At 52.4% G+C, this 20,253-nt stretch overlaps 1 protein-coding gene across 1 annotated transcript in view; it reads left to right on the top strand.

The window, feature by feature from the left end:
• Positions 1-20,253, top strand: part of LOC144511126 (aminopeptidase N-like) — a 109,012-nt gene that overhangs the window by 55,124 nt on the left and 33,635 nt on the right. Inside the window, exons 7-11 of the mRNA XM_078241104.1 lie at positions 3,109-3,252; positions 3,347-3,412; positions 3,500-3,565; positions 15,766-15,932; positions 18,066-18,142. Coding sequence (XP_078097230.1) covers positions 3,109-3,252; positions 3,347-3,412; positions 3,500-3,565; positions 15,766-15,932; positions 18,066-18,142 — 520 coding nt within the window. The remainder of the gene's footprint in view (positions 1-3,108; positions 3,253-3,346; positions 3,413-3,499; positions 3,566-15,765; positions 15,933-18,065; positions 18,143-20,253) is intronic.

Raw genomic sequence — 20,253 nt, 5'->3', positions numbered from 1 at the left:
GGGGAGTGAGTGTGTGTGGGGGGGCAGTGTGTGGGTGAGGGGGGGGGGGAGTGAGTGTGTGTGTGGGGTGGGGAGTGAGTGTGTGTGGGGGGGGAGTGAGTGTGTGTGGGGGGGGAGTGAGTGTGGGTGAGGGGGGGTGTAAGTGGGTGGGGGGGGAGTGAGTGTGTGTGGGGGGTGGGGAGTGAGTGTGTGTGAAGGGGGGGAGTGAGTGTGTGTGAGGGGGGGGGAGTGAGTGTGTGTGAGGGGGGGAGTGAGGGTGTGTGAGAGGGGGGGAGTGAGTGTGTGTGAGGGGAGGAGTGAGTGTGTGTGTGAGGGGGGGGGGAGTGTGTGTGTGTGGGGGGGGAGTGTGTGGGTGAGGGGGCAGGAGTGAGTGTGTGTGGGGGGGTGGGGGAGTGAGTGTGTGTGGGGGGGGAGTGAGTGTGTGTGGGGGGGGAGTGAGTGTGTGTGGGGGGGGAGTGAGTGTGGGTGAGGGGGGGGAGTGAGTGGGTGGGGGGGGAGTGAGTGTGTGTGGGGGGGGAGTGAGTGTGTGTGGGGGGTGGGGAGTGAGTGTGTGTGTGGGGGGGAGTGAGTGTGTGTGGGGGGGGAGTGAGTGTGGGTGAGGGGGGGGAGTGAGTGTGTGTGTGGGGGGGAGTGAGTGTGTGTGGGGGGGGAGTGAGTGTGGGTGGGGGGGGGAGTGAGTGTGGGTGGGGGGGGGAGTGAGTGTGTGTGGGGGGGGAGTGAGTGTGGGTGAGGGGGGGAGTGAGTGTGTTTGGGGGGGGAGTGAGTGTGGGTGAGGGGGGGGGAGTGAGTGTGGGTGAGGGGGGGAGTGAGTGTGGGTGAGGGGGGGGAGTTTGTGTGGGGGGTGGGGAGTGAGTGTGGGTGAGGGGGGGGGAGTGTGTGTGGGTGAGGGGGGGGAGTGTGTGGGTGGGGGGAGGAGTGTGTGTGTTTGGTGAGGGGGGGAGTGAGTGTGTGTGTGTGGGGAGTGAGTGTGGGTGAGGGGGGGGGAGTGAGTGTGGGTGAGGGGGGGGGAGTGTGTGGGTGGGGGGGGGAGTGAGTGTGTGTGGGGGGGGGGGGGAGTGAGTGTGTGTGGGGGGTGGGGAGTGAGTGTGTGTGGGGGGGGAGTGAGTGTGGGTGAGGGGGGCGGAGTGAGTGTGGGTGAGGGGGGGGGAGTGAGTGTGGGTGAGGTGGGGGGGAGTGAGTGTGTGTGGGGGGTGGGGAGTGTGGGTGAGGGGGGGGAGTGTTTGTGGGTGGGGGGGGGAGTGTGTGGGTGGGGGGGGAGTGTGTGTGGGTGAGGGGGGGCAGTGTGTGGGTGAGGTGGGGGGGAGTGTGTGTGGGTGAGGGGGGGGGAGTGTGTGGGTGGGGGGGGGAGTGTGTGTGGGTGAGGGGGGTGGAGTGTGTGTGGGTGAGGGGGGGGAGTGTGTGTGGGTGAGGGGGGAGTGTGTGGGTGGGGGGGGGAGTGTGTGGGTGAGGGGGGGGGAGTGTGTGGGTGAGGTGGGGGGAGTGAGTGTGGGTGAGGGGGGGGGAGTGTGTGGGTGAGGTGGGGGGAGTGAGTGTGGGTGAGGGGGGGGGCTGAATGTGTGCCCCACCCGTGCCCCGGCAGGGTCAGTGCAGCAAACCTGACGTTATGGACCGGGGCGCGGGGATGGAAAACAACCCTGTTTTGCAGCAGTAGTTGCTGTGTGTCTCCCCTGAGGGTTGTTGGTGGGTGAGTGTGGGGGGGAGTGGCAGTGAGGGCTGTGGGGGGGTGGGGGTGTGGCAGTGGAGGGTGTGGCAGTAGGGGGGGGTGTGGGGGGTGGGGCAGTGGGGGGTGTGGGGATGGGGCAGTGGGGGGTGTGGGAGGGGGGCAGTGGGGAGTGTGGGGGGTGGGGGTGTGGCAGTGGGGGGTGGGGCATTGGGGGTTGTGGGGGGGCAGTGGGGAGTGTGGGGGGGTGGGGGTGTGGCAGTGGGGGTGGGGCAGTGGGGGTGGGGCAGTGGGGGGTGGGTGTGGGGCAGTGGGGGGTGTGGGGTGGGGCAGTGGGGGGTGTGGGTTGGGGCAGAGGGGGGTGTGGGGGGGTGGGATTGGGGTGTTGCAGTGGAGGGTGTGGCATTAGGGATGGGGGTGGGGCAGTGGGGGGTGTGGGGGGGGCAGTGGGGGGGGTGGGGGTGTGGCAGTGGCGGTGGGGGTGGGGCAGTGGGGGTGGGTGTGGGGCAGTGGGGGGTGGGTGTAACTATCAGGGTAAAATTGGCAGAGCCAACCAAAGTTTGCGATTTATATCACTTTGTCAGATAGTTCCCAGTCCAATGAAATTGTCCAGAGGAAGTTAACCATTCCGTGAGAACATCCTGGAGGGATTCCCCAGCTCACCATCGGTGTCGCCCTAAATGTGCTGCTGGGGAATCCAAAACTTAGAACATTCTCAGTCTGTGGTTCTGAAGATGGAGCAAAGGGGTGAAATTGGAAATGATTTTGCGGGATGCAGTTGGTCAATGTTTCAGGTTGCCATATTGAATCTTTCTCTATTTCTTTAATGGGACATGGGCGGCACTGGTTGGTCAGCATTTATTGCCCTTCCCTAGTTGCCTGAGGGCAGTTGAGAGTCAACCACATTGCTGTGGCTCTGGAGTCACATGTAGGCAGGACCGGGTAAGGACGGCAGATTTCCTTTCCTAAAGGACATTAGTGAACCAGATGGGTTTTTCTGACAATGACAATGGTTTCATGGTCATAAGTTGAGTTACAACAATGTTCTCACTGGAACGACAGAGGTTGAGGGGCTACCTGATAGAAATCTACAAGATTATGGACAAAGTGGATAGTCAGAAGCCTTTTGCCAGGATGGAAGAGTCAATTACTAGGGGGCACAGGTTTAAGATGCGAGGGGCAAGGTTTAAAGGAGATGTACGAGGCAGATTTTTTACACAGAGAGTAGTGGGTGCCTGGAACTCACTGCCGGGGGAGGGAGTGGAAGCGGATACGGTAGTGACTTTAAGGAGCGTCTTGACAAATACATGAATGGGATGGGAATAGAGGGATATGGTCCCCGGAAGGGTAGGGGGTTTTAGTTAAGTCGGGCAGCATGGTTGCTGCAGGCTTGGAGGGGCCGAAGGGCCTGTTACTGTGCTGTAATTTTCATTGTTCCCTTTCCGCAGAAAGATCTCATTGTCCTAGATGATGTTTACAGAGTGTTTGCTGTTGATGCTTTAGCCTCATCCCATCCACTTTCATCGAAAGAAAATGAGATTAACACGCCTGCAGAAATCAATGAGTTGTTTGATGCGATTTCGTACAGCAAGGTAAGTGTTGGCTGAATTTTTATTACAGAGTGTTGTGGCCTGTGTAACTTGAACATTGTCATTCCAACACATTTTTGAATAATTTCCCTTGCAGGGAGCATCTGTTCTTCGCATGCTATCCAGCTTTCTGGGTGAACATGTATTTACTGCTGGACTGACCGTAAGTGCGAATGTTGAATTCCGTTTGATTCTGGAGAAATAATTCCGTTTCTGAAGTTTCCATAATTTCTTGGCTATTCCTTTGCAGAGTTATCTTCGCGAGTTTGCTTATGGGAACACGGTATATAAAAATCTGTTTAGTCACCTGCAGGCGGTAAGTATCTTTGGAGATTGAAATAAATCATTTATTAATAATAATTACTAATATTATGTAATAAATTTGTCAACCCTGGACCCATTCCATGAATCTTTTGCACCCTCTCTAAAGCCTTTGTGTCCGTTTTAATGTCTCAAAACTCCAGTAGAGACCAAATGTTAAAAATTTCAAATCTGTGTCCTTCCAGTGGCACAGTAAGAAGTCTCACAACACCAGGTTAAAGTCCAACAGGTTTATTTGGTAGCAAATACCATAAGCTTTCGGAGCACTGCTCCTTCGTCAGATGGAGTGGATATCTGTTCTCAAACAGAGCAAACAGACACAGAAATCAAATTACAGAATACTAATTAGAATGCAAATCTCTACAGCCAGCCAGGTCTTAAATGTACAGACAATGTGGGTGGAGGGAGCATTCAACACAGGTTAAAGAGATGTGTATTGTCTCCAGACAGAACAGCTAGTGAAATTCTGCAAGTCCAGGAGGCAAGCTGTGGGGGTTACTGATAATGTGACATGAATCCAACATCCCGGTTTAGGCCGTCCTCATGTGTGCGGAACTTGGCTATCAGTTTCTGCTCAGCGACTCTGCGCTGTCGTGTGTCGTGAAGGCCGCCTTGGAGAACGCTTACCTGAAGATCCAAGGCTGAATGCCCGTGACTGCTGAAGTGCTCCCCCACAGGAAGAGAACAGTCTTGCCTGGTGATTGTCGAGCGGTGTTCATTCATCCGTTGTCGTAGCGTCTGCATGGTTTCCCCAATGTACCATGCCTCGGGACATCCGTTCTTGCAGCGTATCAGGTAGACAATGTTGGCCGAGTTGCAAGAGTAGGTACCGTGTACCTGGTAGATGGTGTTCTCACGTGAGATGATGGCATCCGTGTCGATGATCCGACACGTCTTGCAGAGGTTGCTGTGGCAGGGTTGTGTGGTGTCATGGTCACTGTTCTCCTGAAGGCTGGGTAGTTTGCTGCGGACAATGGTCTGTTTGAGGTTGTGCGGTTGTTTGAAGGCAAGAAGTGGGGGTGTGGGGATGGCCTTGGCGAGATGTTCGTCTTCATCAATGACATGCTGAAGGCTCCGGAGGAGATGTCGTAGCTTCTCCGCTCCGGGGAAGTACTGGACGACGAAGGGTACTCTGTCCACTGTGTCCCGTGTTTGTCTTCTGAGGAGGTCGGTGCAGTTTTTCGCTGTGGCGCGTCGGAACTGTTGATCGATGAGTTGAGCGCCATATCCTGTTCTTATGAGGGCATCTTTCAGCGTCTGGAGGTGTCTGTTGCGATCCCCCTCATCCGAGCAGATCCTGTGTATTCGGAGGGCTTGTCCGTAGGGGATGGCTTCTTTTACGTGTTTAGGGTGGAAGCTGGAGAAATGGAGCATCGTGAGGTTATCCGTGGGCTTGCGGTACAGTGAGGTGCTGAGGTGACCGTCCTTAATGGAGATGCGTGTGTCCAAGAATGCAACCGATTCCGGAGAGTAGTCCATGGTGAGTCTGATGGTGGGCAGGATCTATGAGGGATGAATGAGGGGGTTTGGGGGATGAGCAATCTATTACCGGGGATTGGTAACTCAGTAAAAACTTGGCTGTCTCGATTAGTCGCAGACATTTTCTTAAAAAACACAGGACTTTCGGAAACCTGCCCAATATCCTGAACGCAAGCACTGGAATTTTCCCATCCCGCCTGCCCCTCCACGGGAATCATAGCGGGTGGGGGGGGAACCATGCAAAGGCCCACTGATCTTGGGTGGGATCGCAGCCGGAAATTCCTGCCTGAGGTCCCACAAATATTTGGCTCTTCTTGTAGTTTTTGTCATTGTTAAAATAAAGAACATCAAAAGCAGAAGGTTCTGCATTTAAACAGAGAATTCGCAACCACAGGATGTCACAGAGCACAACACTCTCATTGAAGTCACTGTTTTAAAATGCAGGCCAGTTTCTGCAGAGCAAGCTCCCAGTCAGAGCAATGTGACTATGTCCAGATATGTTTTCCGTGATGTTGACTGAGGAATAAGTATTGACCAGGACACCAGGAAGAACACCGTTGCTCTTCAGAAAAGGCAGTAAGAAGTTTCACAACACCAGGTAAAAGTCCAACAGGTTTATTTGGTAGCAAAAGCCCACTAGCTTTCGGAGCGCTGCTCCTTTATCAGGTAAGTGGGAGTTCTGTTCACAAACAGGGCGTATAAAGACACAAACTCAATTTACAAAATAATGGTTGGAATGCGAGTCTTTACAGGTCATCAAGTCTCAAAGGTACAGACAATGTGAGTGGAGAGAGGGTTAAGCACAGGTTAAAGAGATGTGTATTGTCTCTAGACAGAACAATTAGTGAGAATTTGCAAGCCCAGGCAAGTCGTGGGGGTTACAGATAGTGTGACCTGATAGGCACAACGTTTCTTGGGAAATAAGGAAGGGCAGATGACAGAAGTGTTAGTGAGGGAAGTGTTAGTGAGGGATCACTTTGGAACCAGTGGCCATAATTCTATTAGTTTTAAGATAGCTATGGAGAATGATAGGTCTGTCCCAAAAGTTAATATTCTAAATTGGGGCAAGACCAATTTTGATGGTATAAGGCAGGAACTTTCAAAAGTTAATTGGGGGAGTCTGTGGGAAGGAAAAGGGACGTCTGGTAAGTGGCATGCTTTCAAAAGTGTGTTAACCAGGGTTCAGGGTAAACACATTCCTCTTAGAGTGAAGGGCAAGGTTGGCAGAAGTAGGGAACCCTGGATGACTTGGGATATTGAGGCCCTGGTCAAGAAGAAGAAAGAGGCACATGACATGCATAAGCAGATGGGATCAAGTGAATCCCTTGAAGAGTATAGGGGGTGGAGGAGTCGAGTTAAGAGAGAAATCAGGAGGGCAAAAAGGGGACATGAAATTGTTTTGGCAGATAAGGCAAAGGAGAATCCAAAGAGCTTCTACAAATACATAAAGGGCAAAAGAGTAACAAGGGAGAGAGTAGGGCCTCTTAAGGATCAACAAGGTCATCTATGTGCAGATCCACAAGAGATGGGTGAGATCCTAAATGAATATTTCTTATCAGTATTTACTGTTGAGAAAAGCATGGATGTTAGGGAACTTGGGGAATTAAATATTGATGTCTTGAGGAGTGTCCATATTACAGAGAAGGAGGTGCTTGAAGTCTTGAAGCGCACCAAGGTAGTTAAATCTGCAGGACTTGATGAGGTATATCCCAGGACGTTGCGGGAGGCAAGGGAGGAAATTACGGGCCCCCTAGCCAAGATATTTGAATCATCGATAGTCACGGGTGAGGTGCCTGAAGATTGGAGAGCGGCAAATGTTGTTCCTTTGTTTCAAAAGGGCTGCAGGGAAAAGCCTGGGAACTACAGGCCAGTGAGCCTCACATCTGTTACGCAGGATCTACAGGCATTTAGGGATGCAAGGACTGATTAGGGACAGTCAGCATGGCTTTGTGAGTGGAAAATCATGTGTCTCAAATTTGATTGAGTTTTTTGAAGGGGTAACCAATGATGCACTATCAATCAAGCAAAGACTAGTTTGTATGCAAGAACAAATAGGCTTTCATTCGCAAAAGACTTGGAGCACACCCATGCTGATGAACTGGTCCATCTTTATACCTGGACCAGGGGGGGAGGAGTCTCAGGCAGGGCTGGCAGGGGCATGCCCAGGCATGTCACACACACACACACACACACAGGCAATAAGCTTAACAGTGGTTTATCACATTCACCCCCTGCTTTTAAAAAAGAGTCTGGCGGGGGTGAGGTGGTTGGAACGATATTTACAGAATTACAAATTTACAAATTCAGTCTCTCTGGGGGCTTGATCTGCCGCTGCGACCGCCGTAGTGCCGGTCGTGGTGTCGGTTCCGGTGGCCGCGGTGTTGGTTCAGGCACCAGGCCGTAGTCGCTCGAGTCGTCTGTAGTCCCTTCTGATTGTCGGGTGCGTTGTGGCGGCTCCTGGGGCTCAGGCGTGCTGTATACGGGGGTTGGGGGTGTGGGGTTGTGGGTCGCCGTGGTCCCTGGGGCACCTGCGGATGCCAGGTCTCGAATAGAGACCGTGTCCTCCCGCCCGTCGGGGTACGCCACATAGGCGTATTGGGGGTTGGCGTGGAGGAGTTGGACCCTTTCGACCAGGGGGTCCGACTTATGGGTCCTCACATGCTTCCGGAGCAGGACAGAGCCTGGGGACGTCAGCCACGACGGTAGTGAGGTCCCCGAGGAGGACTTCCTGGGAAAACAAACATTCTTTCGTGAGGGGTAGCATTGGTAGCTGTGCAAAGGAGTGATCTAATCGAGTGTAGTGCATCCGGGAGGACCTCTTGCCAGCGGGTGACTGGAAGACCGTTAGACCTCAGAGCTAGTAAAACAGCTTTCCAGACTGTCGCGTTCTCCCTCTCTATCTGTCCGTTCCCCTTGGGGTTGTAGCTGGTGGTCCTACTCGAGGCTATGCCTTTGGAGAGCAGGTACTGTTGCAGCTCATCACTCATAAAGGAGGATCCCCGGTCGCTATGGATATAGCTAGGGAATCTGAACAGGGTGGAGAGGCTGTGCAGGGCCCTGACGACCGTGACCAAGGTCATATCCGGGCAGGGAATAGTGAAGGGGAAACGTGAATATTCGTCAATGACATTGAGGAAGTATATGTTGCGGTCAGAAGATGGGAGGGGGCCTTTGAAGTCAACGCTTAGGCGTTCGAAAGGACGGGTGGCCTTTATGAGGTGTGCTCTGTCTGGCCGATAGAAGTGCGGCTTGCACTCTGCGCAAACCTGGCAGTGTCTGGTTATAGACCTGACTTCCTCAATGGAGTAGGGCAGGTTATGGGCTTTAATGAAGTGAAAAAACCTGGTGACCCCCGGTGGCAGAGGTCGTTGTGGAGAGTCTGCAATTGGTCTATTTGTGCGCTGGCACATATTCCCCGGGACAGGGGCGTCTGGGGGCTCATTGAGCTTCCCGGCCCGGTATAAGAGTCGTAATTGTAGGTGGAAAGCTCGATTCTCCACCTCAATACTTTATCATTCTTGATCTTGCCCCGCTGCGTGTTGTTCAACATGAATGCAAGTGACCGTTGGTCCGTGAGTAGGGTGAATCGTTTACTGGCTAAGTAGTGGCGCCAGTGCCGTACAGCTTCCACTGGAGGCTTGGGCCTCCTTTTCGACAGAGGAGTGTCGAATTTCAGGGCCTTGGAGGGTTCGTGAGAAGAAGGCCACGGGTCCGCCCGCCTGGTTAAGGGTGGCGGCTAGGGCGAAGTCAGATGCATCGCTCTCCACCTGGAACAGGATGGATTAATCTACAGCGTGCATCGTGGCCTTCGCGATGTCTGCTTTGATGCAGTCAAAAGCCAGGCGGGCCTCTGCCGTCAGGGGAAAAGAGGTGGACTTGATGAGCAGATGGGCTTTATCTGCATAATTGGGCGTAATACGAGAAGAAGCCCAGACATCTCCTCAGTGCTTTGAGGCTGGTGGGGAGGGGAAGTTCCAGGAGGGGATGCATGCGGTCAGGATTGGGACCGATGACCCCGTTTTCCACAACACAACCAAGGATGGGCAAGGCGGCGTGTGCGGAATATGCACTTCTCCTTATTATAGGTCAGATTTAGGAGTGTGGCGGTGTGGAGGAATTTGTGGAGGTTGGCGTCGTGGTCCTGCTGATCATGGCCGCAGATGGTGACATTATCCAGGTACGGGAAGGTGGCCCGCAGCCCGTTCTGGTCTCCCATTCGGTCCATCTCACACTGGAAAACCGAGACCCCGTTGGTGATGCCGAAGGGGACCCTAAGGAAGTGATAGAGGCGGCCATCTGCCTCGGAGGCAGTATATTGGCGGTCCTCCGGGCGGATAGGGAGCTGGTGGTATGCAGATTTTAAGTCGATGGTGGAGAACACCCGATATTGTGCAATCTGATTAACCATGTCAGATATGCGGGGGAGGGGGTACGTGTCCAGCTGCGTGTATCGGTTAATGGTCTGACTGTAGTCAATGACCATGCGATGTTTCTCCCCAGTCTTAACAACTACTACTTGGGCTCTCCAGGGGCTGGTACTGGCCTCAATGATCCCCTCCCCTAGGAGCCGTTGCACTTCGGACCTGATAAAAGCCCTGTCTCCAGCACTGTACCGTCTGCTCTTGGTGGCGATGGGCTTGCAGTCGGGGGTGAGATTTTCAAACAGTGAGGGAGGGGCGACTTTAAGGGTCGAGAGGCTGCAGGTGGTGCGCGGTGGGCGATCTAAGAACTGCTGATTGCAAACAGAGAGCGGGGGAAAAGGCCCATTATACTCCATGGTGACACTCTTAAGGTGACCCAGGAAATCTAGCCCCGGGAGTACGGCAGCGCAGAGTTGTGGCAGCACGAGGAGCCTGAAATTTTTGTACACTGTGCCCCGTACAGTCAGGGTCGCCACGCAGTACCCGAGGACATCCACCGAGTGGGACTTTGAAGCCATGGAGATCGTTTTCTTCACTGGCAGTACTGAAAGAGCGTAGCGACTCACTGTGTTAGGGTGAATAAAGCTCTCCGTACTCCCACAGTCAAATAAACAGTTTGTAGTGCGACCGTTTACCTCGATGTCCATCATGGACCTGGCGAGTTGGTGAGGCCTGGATTGGTCCAGCGTAACCGAAGCCACCGTTGGATTTTGCGACGTGGCTGACGGCATCCAAGATGGCGGCCCGCACGGCTCACACGTGGCTGAAGGCATCCAAGATGGCGGCCCGCACGGCTCACATGCGGCTACCGGCGCCCAAGATGGCGGCCCCTGCGGTTCGCACGGGGCGCTACTAGGCTTGGAGATCGACTTCGCCTTGCATACCTTCGCGTAATGGCCCTTCTTTCCACACCCGGAGCAGATCGCATCCTTCGCTGGGCAGCGTTGTCGGGGGTGCTTCCCCAGGCCGCAGAAGTAGCACTTTGGGCCTCCAGAGACTGCCGCAGCGGTTGGGTCATTGGTGGGACGTGGCGTGGCGTAGGCCTGCGGCCCTCCCGAGTACAGAGGTGGCGGCGACTGCGGCGTCCACGATGCGTCCCCGTGGTCGGGGGTGTAGGCCTCGAGATTACGGAAGGCCACCTCTAACGAGTCGGCAAGCGCTACAGTCTTTTGTAGATCCAGCCCACCCTGTTCCAGCAGTCGTTGTCGGATATAGTTTGACCTGATACCCGTGACATAGGCATCTCTGATTAAGTCCTCAGTGTTTTGGGCGGCTGTTACGGCCTTGCAGTTGCAGGCCCTGCCAAGTGCTCGCAACGCATGCAGGAATTGGTCGCCCGATTCTCCTGGCTGTTGTCTGCGAGTAGCCAGAAGATGTCTGGCGTAGATTACATTAGTCTGTTTGTTGTACTGGCCTTTTAAAAGTTCGATCGCATCCTTGTAAGTTTCAGTGTCTCTAATCATCGAGAATACTTGATCGCTTACCCGGGTGTGGAGCACTTGTAGCTTGTCGGTTTCGGTCCGGATGACGGAGGCAGAGCGGTGAGGAAAGTTTTGAAACATCGCAGCCAGTGATCGAAGCTGTTAGAGGCTCCTACGGCTTGAGGATCCAATTCTAATCTATCGGGTTTTAGTATCTGCTCCATCCCAAAAATTTTTTGCGAATAAAATTGATGGACTATCAATCAAGCAAAGACTAGTTTGTATGCAAGAATAAAGAGGCTTTTATTCGCAAAAGACTTGGAGCACACCCATGCTGATGAACTGGTCCAGAGACTGAGGCAGGGGGGCGGGGAGCAGTCACCTTTATACCTGGACCGGGGGGGGAGGAGTCTCAGGCAGGGCCGGCAGGGGCATGCCCAGGCATGTCACACACACTCACACACACACTCACTCACACACACACACACACACAGGCAATAAGCTTAACAGTGGTTTATCACAACCAAGAAGGTAGATGAGGGCAGTGCAATTGATGTTGTCCACATGGACTTTAGCAAGGCCTTTGACGAGGTACCGCATGGTAAGTTGTTGCATGAAGTTAAATCTCACGGGATCCACGGTGAGGTATCTAAATGGATACAAAATTGGCTTCTTGACAGAAGCCAGAGGGTGGTTGTACAGAGTTGTTTTTCAAACTGAAAGCCTGTGACCAGCAGTGTGCCTCAGGGATCAGTGCTGGGTCCACTGTTATTTGTCATTTATATGAATGATTTGGATGAGAATATAGGGGCATGGTTAGTAAGTTTGCAGATGACACCAAGATTGGTGGCATAGTGGACAGTGAGGAAGGTTATCTTCAATTGCTGTAGGATCTCGATCAATTGGGCCAGTGGGCTGACGAATGGCAGATGGAGTTTAATTTAGACAAATGCGAGGTAATGCATTTTGGTAGATTGAACCAGGGGAGGACTTACTCAGTTAATGGTAGGGCGTTGGGGGGAGTTACAGAACAAAGAGATCCAGGGGTACATGTTCATAGCTCCTTGAAAGTGGAGTCACAGGTGGACAGAGTGGTGAAGAAGGCATTCGGCATGCTTGGTTTCATCGGTCAGAACATTGAATACAGGAGTTGGGATGTCTTGTTGAAGTTGTACAAGACATGGGTAAGGCCACATTTGGAATACTGTGTGCAATTCTGGTCACCCTATTATAGAAAGGATATTATTAAACTAGAAAGAGTGCAGAAAAGATTTACTAGGAAGCTACCGGGACTTGATGGATTGAGTTATAAGGAGAGGCTGAATAGACTGGGACTTTTTTCTCTGGAGCGTAGGAGGCTGAGGGGTGACCTTATAGAGGTCTATAAAATAATGAGGGGCACAGATCAGCTAGATAGTCAATATCTTTTCCCAAAGGTAGGGGAGTCTAAAACTAGAGGGCATAGGTTTAAGGTGAGAGGGGAGATACAAAAGTGTCCAGAGGGGCAATTTTTTCACAGAGGGTGGTGAGTGTCTGGAACAAGCTGCCAGAGGTAGTAGTCGAGGCAGGTACAATTTTGTCTTTTAAAAAGCATTTAGGTAGTTACATGGGTATGATGGGTATAGAGGGATATGGGCCAAAGGCGGACAATTGGGATTAGTTTAGGGTTTTTTAAAAAAAAAGGTGGCATGGACAAGTTGGGCCGAAGGGCCTGTTTCCATGCTGTAAACCTCTATGATTCTATAAGATCCCGGTTGAGGCCGTCCTCATGTGTGCGGAACTTGGCTATTAGTCTCTGCTCAGCGACTCTGCGCTGTCGTGTGTCGTGAAGGCCGCCTTGGAGAACGCTTACCCAAAGATCAGAGGCCGAATGCCTGTGACCGCTGAAGTGTTCCCCAACAGGAAGAAAACACTCTTGCCTGGTTATTGTCGAGCGGTGTTCATTCATCCGTTGTCGTAGCGTCTGCATGGTCTCCCCAATGTACCATACCTCGGGACATCCTTTCTGCAGCATATCAGGGTAGACAACGTTGGCCGAGTTGCAAGTGTATGTACCGTGTACCTGGTGGATGGTGTTCTCACGTGAGATGATGGCATCCATGTCAATGATCCGGCACGTCTTGTAGAGGTTGCTGTGGCAGGGTTGTGTGGTGTCATGGTCACTGTTCTCCTGAAGGCTGGGTAGTTTGCTGCGGACAATGGTCTGTTTGAGGTTGTGCGGTTGTTTGAAGGCAAGAAGTGGGGGTGTGGGGATGGCCTTGGCGAGATGTTCGTCTTCATCAATGACATGCTGAAGGCTCCGGAGAAGATGCCGTAGCTTCTCCGCTCCGGGGAAATACTGGACGACGAAGGATACTCTGTCCGCCGTGTCCCGTGTTTGTCTTCTGAGGAGGTTGGTGCAGTTTTTCGCTGTGCGCGTTGGAACTGTGCTGAAGACGAACATCTTGCCAAGGCCATCCCCACAGCCCCACTTCTTGCCTTCAAATAACCGCACAACCTCAAACAGACCATTGTCTGCAGCAAACTACCCAGCCTTCAGGAGAACAGTGACCATGACACCACACAACCCTGCCACAGCAACCTCTGCAAGACGTGCCGGATCATCGACACAGATGCCATCATCTCACATGAGAACACCATCCACCAGGTACACGGTACATACACTTGCAACTCGGCCAACATTATTTTGTAAATTGAGTTTGTGTCTTTTTATGCCCTGTTTGTGAACAGAACTCCCACTCACCTGACGAAGGAGCAGCGCTCTGAAAGCTTGTGGCTTGTGCTACCAAATAACCTGTTGAACTTTAACCTGGTGTTGTGAGACTTCTTACTGTGTTTACCCCAGTCCAACGCCGGCATCTCCACCTCAGACAAGGGCCAGAGGATCTGTTTCATCCCAGAGAGAGCAGTTGGGGCCTCAGTTTAATGTTTCATTTAAATGACAGCACCTCCAACAATGCGGCACTCCCTCAGTCCTGCCCCTCTAACAATGCAGCACTCCCTCAGTACTGACCCTCTGACAGTGCGGCACTCCCTCAGTACTGACCCTCTGACAGTGCGGCACTCCCTCAGTACTGACCCACTGATAGTGCAGCTCTCCCTCAGTACTGACCCTCTAACAATGCAGCACTCCCTCAGTACTGACCCTCTGACAGTGCGGCACTCCCTCAGTCCTGCCCCTCTGACAGTGCGGCACACCCTCAGTACTGCCCCTCTGACAGTGCGGCACTCCCTCAGTCCTGCCCCTCTGACAGTGCGGCACTCCCTCAGTCCTGACCCTCTGACAGTGCGGCACTCCCTCAGTACTGACCCTCTGACAGTGCGGCACTCCCTCAGTCCTGCCCCTCTGACAGTGCGACACTCCCTCAGCACTGACCCTCTGACAGTGCGGCACTCCCTCAGTACTGACCCTCTGACAGTGCGGCACTCCCTCAGTACTGACCCACTGATAGTGCAGCTCTCCCTCAGTACTGACCCTCTAACAATGCAGCACTCCCTCAGTACTGACCCTCTGACAGTGCGGCACTCCCTCAGTCCTGCCCCTCTGACAGTGCGGCACACCCTCAGTACTGCCCCTCTGACAGTGCGGCACTCCCTCAGTCCTGCCCCTCTGACAGTGCGGCACTCCCTCAGTCCTGACCCTCTGACAGTGCGGCACTCCCTCAGTACTGACCCTCTGACAGTGCGGCACTCCCTCAGTCCTGCCCCTCTGACAGTGCGACACTCCCTCAGCACTGCCCCTCTGACAGTGCGGCACTCCCTCAGTACTGACCCTCTAACAATGCAGCAGTCCCTCAGTACTGACCCTCTGACAGTGCGGCACTCCCTCAGTCCTGCCCCTCTAACAATGCAGCACTCCCTCAGTACTGACCCTCTGACAGTGCGGCACTCCCTCAGCACTGACCCTCTGACAGTGCGGCACTCCCTCAGTACTGACCCTCTGACAGTGCGGCACTCCCTCAGCACTGACCCTCTGACAGTGCGGCACTCCCTCAGTACTGACCCTCTGACAATGCAGCACTCCCTCAGTCCTGCCCCTCTGACAGTGCGGCACTCCCTCAGTCCTGCCCCTCTGACAGTGCGGCACTCTGGCAGTCCTGCCCCTCTGACAGTGCGGCACTCCCTCAGTCCTGCCCCTCTGACAGTGCGGCACTCCCTCAGCACTGACCCTCTGACAGTGCGGCACTCCCTTAGTCCTGCCCCTCTGACAGTGCGGCACTCCCTTAGTCCTGCCCCTCTGACAGTGCGGCACTCCCTCAGTCCTGCCCCTCTGACAGTGCGGCACTCCCTCAGTACTGCCCCTCTGACAGTGCGGCACTCCCTCAGTCCTGCCCCTCTGACAGTGCGGCACTCCCTCAGTCCTGCCCCTCTGACAGTGCGGCACTCCCTCAGTCCTGCCCCTCTGACAGTGCGACACTCCCTCAGCACTGCCCCTCTGACAGTGCGGCACTCCCTCAGTCCTGCCCCTCTGACAGTGCGGCACTCCGGCAGTCCTGCCCCTCTGACAGTGCGGCACTCCCTCAGTCCTGCCCCTCTGACAGTGCGGCACTCCCTCAGTCCTACCCCTCTGACAGTGCGGCACTCCCTCAGTCCTGCCCCTCTGACAGTGCGGCACTCCGGCAGTCCTGCCCCTCTGACAGTGCGGCACTCCCTCAGTCCTGCCCCTCTGACAGTGCGGCACTCCGGCAGTCCTGCACGGGTGTATCAGCACTTGGAACCCTCCCACAAGCGCTGGAACTCTCCGGCTGTTCATGCTCTGCTGTCACTGCAGCAGGACTGGAGAATCCCAGCCTTGGGCAAGGTCGGTAAATCCGGCCCAGAACATGCTACCAACCGAAGCCGAGACGTTACTGATCACTAATTTTCTTTTTCAGGCTATTCCTAATAGCAATTTACCTGGCACAGTTGATTACATTATGAGTCGATGGACATTACAGATGGGTTTCCCAGTTGTTACCATAAATACACAAAATGGAACTATCTCTCAAAAGCACTTCCTTCTGGATCCAAATTCAATTGTGACTCGTCCTTCTCAGTTTAAGTAAGTTGTTCAGTAAGTTGATGACCAGGTTAAGCCCAGGTAAGAAGGAAGGCAAATGGAATGTTGGCATTCATTGCTAATGGAATAGAGAATAAAAGTAGGGAGGTGCTGTTACAACTATATGGGGCATTGGTAAGACCACATCTGGAACACTGCGCATGGGTTTGGTCCCTTACTTGAGGAAGGATGTAAATGTATTATTCAGAGAAGGTTCACTAGATTGATTCCAGGGATGAGGGAGACTAAGTTGGTTAGGATGATACTCACTGGAGTTTAGAAGAATGAGAGAAGATCTAATTGAGGTGTATAAGGTGCTGAAGAGGATTTAAGGAGGAGTTAGACAGGTTTTTAACTAGCTGTGGGATGAAGGGTTATGGGGAGAGGACAAGAAGGTGGCGTTGAGGCTCAGACAAAATCAGCCATGATGGTATTGAATGGTAGAGCAGGCTCGAGGAGCTGAGTGGCCTGTTCCTGCTCCTGCTCCTGCTCCAGCTCCTGCTCCTGCTCCTGCTCCTGCTCCTTTTCCTGCTCCTTTTCCTGCTCCTTTTCCTGCTCCTGCTCCTGCTCCTGCTCCTGCTCCTGTTCCTGCTCCTGCTCCTGCTCCTGCTCCTGTTCCTGCTCCTTTTCCTGCTCCTGTTCCTGCTCCTGTTCCTGCTCCTTTTCCTGCTCCTGTTCCTGCTCCTGTTCCTGCTCCTGCTCCTGTTCCTGCTCCAGCTCTTGCTCCTGTTCCTGCTCCTGCTCCTGCTCCTGTTCCTGCTCCTGCTCCTTTTCCTGCTCCTGTTCCTGCTCCTTTTCCTGTTCCTGCTCCTGTTCCTGTTCCTGCTCCAGCTCTTGCTCCTGTTCCTGCTCCTGCTCCTGCTCCTGTTCCTGCTCCTGTTCCTGTTCCTGCTCCTGTTCCTGCTCCTGCTCCTGCTCCTGCTCCTGTTCCTGCTCCTTTTCCTGCTCCTGCTCCTGCTCCTGCTCCTGTTCCTGCTCCTTTTCCTGCTCCTGTTCCTGCTCCTGTTCCTGCTCCTGCTCCTGTTCCTGCTCCTGCTCCTGTTCCTGCTCCAGCTCTTGCTCCTGTTCCTGCTCCTGCTCCTGTTCCTGCTCCTGCTCCTTTTCCTGCTCCTGTTCCTGCTCCTTTTCCTGTTCCTGCTCCTGTTCCTGTTCCTGCTCCAGCTCTTGCTCCTGTTCCTGCTCCTGCTCCTGTTCCTGCTCCTGTTCCTGTTCCTGCTCCTGTTCCTGTTCCTGTTCCTGCTCCTGCTCCTGCTCCTGTTCCTGTTCCTGCTCCTGTTCCTGTTCCTGCTCCTGTTCCTGTTCCTGTTCCTGCTCCTGTTCCTGCTCCTGTTCCTGCTCCTGCTCCTGTTCCTGCTCCTGCTCCTGTTCCTGCTCCAGCTCTTGCTCCTGTTCCTGCTCCTGCTCCTGTTCCTGCTCCTTTTCCTGTTCCTGCTCCTTTTCCTGTTCCTGTTCCTGTTCCTGCTCCTGCTGCTCCTGCTCCTTTTCCTGTTCCTGCTCCTGTTCCTGCTCCTGCTGCTCCTGCTGCTCCTGCTCCTGCCCCTGCCCCTGCCCCTGCTCCTGGTTCACAATGTTTTGTTAACATATAATTATTTAATATAACATTTTGAACATTTTTATATAATCCAGTCGATACTTCCCAGTGTTAAATTCACTGTTAAATGGAATGGAAAATTCTATTTTATTTCGAATTTAAAAAATAGCACAAAAATATATTTCTATAGACCTGACCCACCTTCAAACTCATTCGTTCCAATTAATTATTGTGAAGTGTGTGAACTTTGTTGTCACTTTAACGAATGCAGTAGTTTTATTTCACACAGTTAAGGTCTCAGATGGAGCAATAAAATGGACAGTTCATTTGTCCTACGTCAGTGACTTCAGTTCTTGAAATAAGGTCAATGGATAATCAGCTGACCAGAGAAGGGTCCGGTTAATGGAGGCCAGTGGCAGTGCTGCATTCTCCTTTGCCTCGACTCATCTACGTCCTTCTTCACTTGACCATCCTTTCTGTCGTGTAGACATTGTGCTCCAGCATTCACAATAAATCTTCACAAGAGTTGTGTTAAGAACAGAAATCTGTCTCACATCAATGCTGGCGTGCGGGAACAATCTGTTTTGTTCTTTGTGTGGTTTCAGTTACACATGGATTGTGCCAATTACATGGATGAAAGGAAGTTCAAGGCAAAATATGATTTGGCTGTCGAAATCCCAAGGTATGAATTCTGGATTTTGATATTTGCCACAGTGAGAAAATGGCCGAGATTTTGAGTCCTGCTATCCAATAGAATCAGGCGATTGTAATGAGACAATGATGGAAAGTGTCTAACAGCCCCATTCACTCTGCATTCCCTACTGCCCGCATCATCACCTCTCTCTGAACTCTGCTCGACCCCTTCCAATGTCAGGATCCCAGCCTGTGTCACCAATGCCCAATTTACCAACTCAATTCACTTTCCATGGGGGGAGCGGCGGCGCAGTGGTATTGTCACTGGACTAGTATCCAGGGAGCCAGGGTAATGCTCTGGAGACCATGGCACATGGGACAATTTAAAGTCAATAAAACACGTGGAATTAAAAGTCTAACGATGACCGTGAAACCATTGTCGATTGTCATAAAAACCCATCTGGTTCACGAATGTCCTTTAGGGAAGAACACCTGTCATTCTTACCCGGCCTGGCCTACATGTGACTCCAGATTCACAGCAATGTTAAATGCCCACTGAAATGATGTAGCAAGTGTTACTCAATCACTACAGAAAAAGATTAAACCGCATGACCACCCGATTCCCGTTGACTCCAGTTTTGCTGGGGCTCCTTGATGCCACACTGGGTCAAATGTTGCCTTGATGTCACCCTCACCTCTGGAATTCAGCTCTTTGTCCATGTTTGAACCAAGGCTGTAATGAGGTCAGGAGCTGAGTGACCCTGGCGAAACTCAAACTAGGCGTCACTGAGCAGGTTATTGGTGATCAGATGCTGCTGATAGCACTGTTGGAAATCCAAGTGCACCACATTTACAGGTTCCCTTTTTTTATCCATATTGCTTGTTATTTCTAACAAATTAGAATTTAATTCTCATAGAAATAGAAGAAATCATAGAAACCCTACAGTACAGAAAGAGGCCATTCGGCCCATCGAGTCTGCACCGACCACAATCCCACCCAGGCCCTACCCCCATATCCCTACATATTTACCCACTAATCCCTCTAACCTACACATCTCAGGACACTAAGGGCAATTTTTAGCACGGCCAATCAACCTAACCCGCACATCTTTGGACTGTGTGAGGAAACCGGAGCACCCGGAGGAAACCCACGCAGACACGAGGAGAATGTGCAAACTCCACACAGACAGTGACCCAAGCCGGGAATCGAACCCAGGTCCCTGGAGCTGTGAAGCAGCAATGCTAACCACTGTGCTACTGTGCCGCCAATTCTGATAAATTGAACATGATCTCCCTTTCACAAAGCCATGTTGACTTTACCTGATCCCATTCTGATTTTCTAAATTTACTGTTATAACTTCCTTAATAATCAATAGTAGCAATTTCCCTATGAGAGATGTTAGGCTAGCTGGCTTCTAGTTTGCTGCCTTCTGTCTCCCGTCTTTTCTGAATGAAAGTTTTATATTTGCCATTTTCCAATCCACTGGGACCCTTCCAGAAGCTCAGGAATTTTGGGAGATTGTAACCAATGCCTCTGCTATCTCTGCAGCCATTCTTTTAACGCCCCGAGATGTTGGCCAATGGGATTTGGGGACTTGTCAGCCTTTTGGTCCAATAGTTTCCCAGCACCTTTCCCTCCAATGGGATTATTTTAAATTGCCCCCTCCTTTTCACCTCCTAATTTTCAAATATCTTTGAGAATTTTTCTAAATCTTTTTAATTTATTAACTTCCTCGACTCATTCTCTCGAGGAACAACAATCACTTTTGTTAGTGCTGAATGTGAGCTGAAATAGAATATGTGTTTAAATTGGCGATTTACACAGCTGTCCCCTGTTGGGGAAGATTCAGGAATCATTGCAATAGATTATAAACCAATTCACTCCGGGTGCCTGGAATGAATTAGGAGAGTCTGTGGGAGCGAACAAAGAGAACAAAGAACAAAGAACAGTACAGCACAGGAAACAGGCCCTTCGGCCCTCCAAGCCTGTGCCGCTCCTTGGTCCAACTAGACCAATCGTTTGTATCCCTCCATTCCCAGGCTGCTCATGTGACTATCCAGGTAAGTCTTAAACGGTCAGCGTGCCTGCCTCCACCACCCTACTTGGCAGCGCATTCCAGGCCCCCATCACCCTCTGTGTAAAAAACATCCCTCTGATAT

This window comes from Mustelus asterias, chromosome 24 (assembly GCF_964213995.1).
Source record: "Mustelus asterias chromosome 24, sMusAst1.hap1.1, whole genome shotgun sequence".
In the NCBI taxonomy this organism is placed as follows: Eukaryota; Metazoa; Chordata; class Chondrichthyes; order Carcharhiniformes; family Triakidae; genus Mustelus; species Mustelus asterias.
The sequence above is the reverse complement of the archived record's forward strand: the minus strand, read 5'-3'. Positions and strand labels throughout refer to the sequence as shown.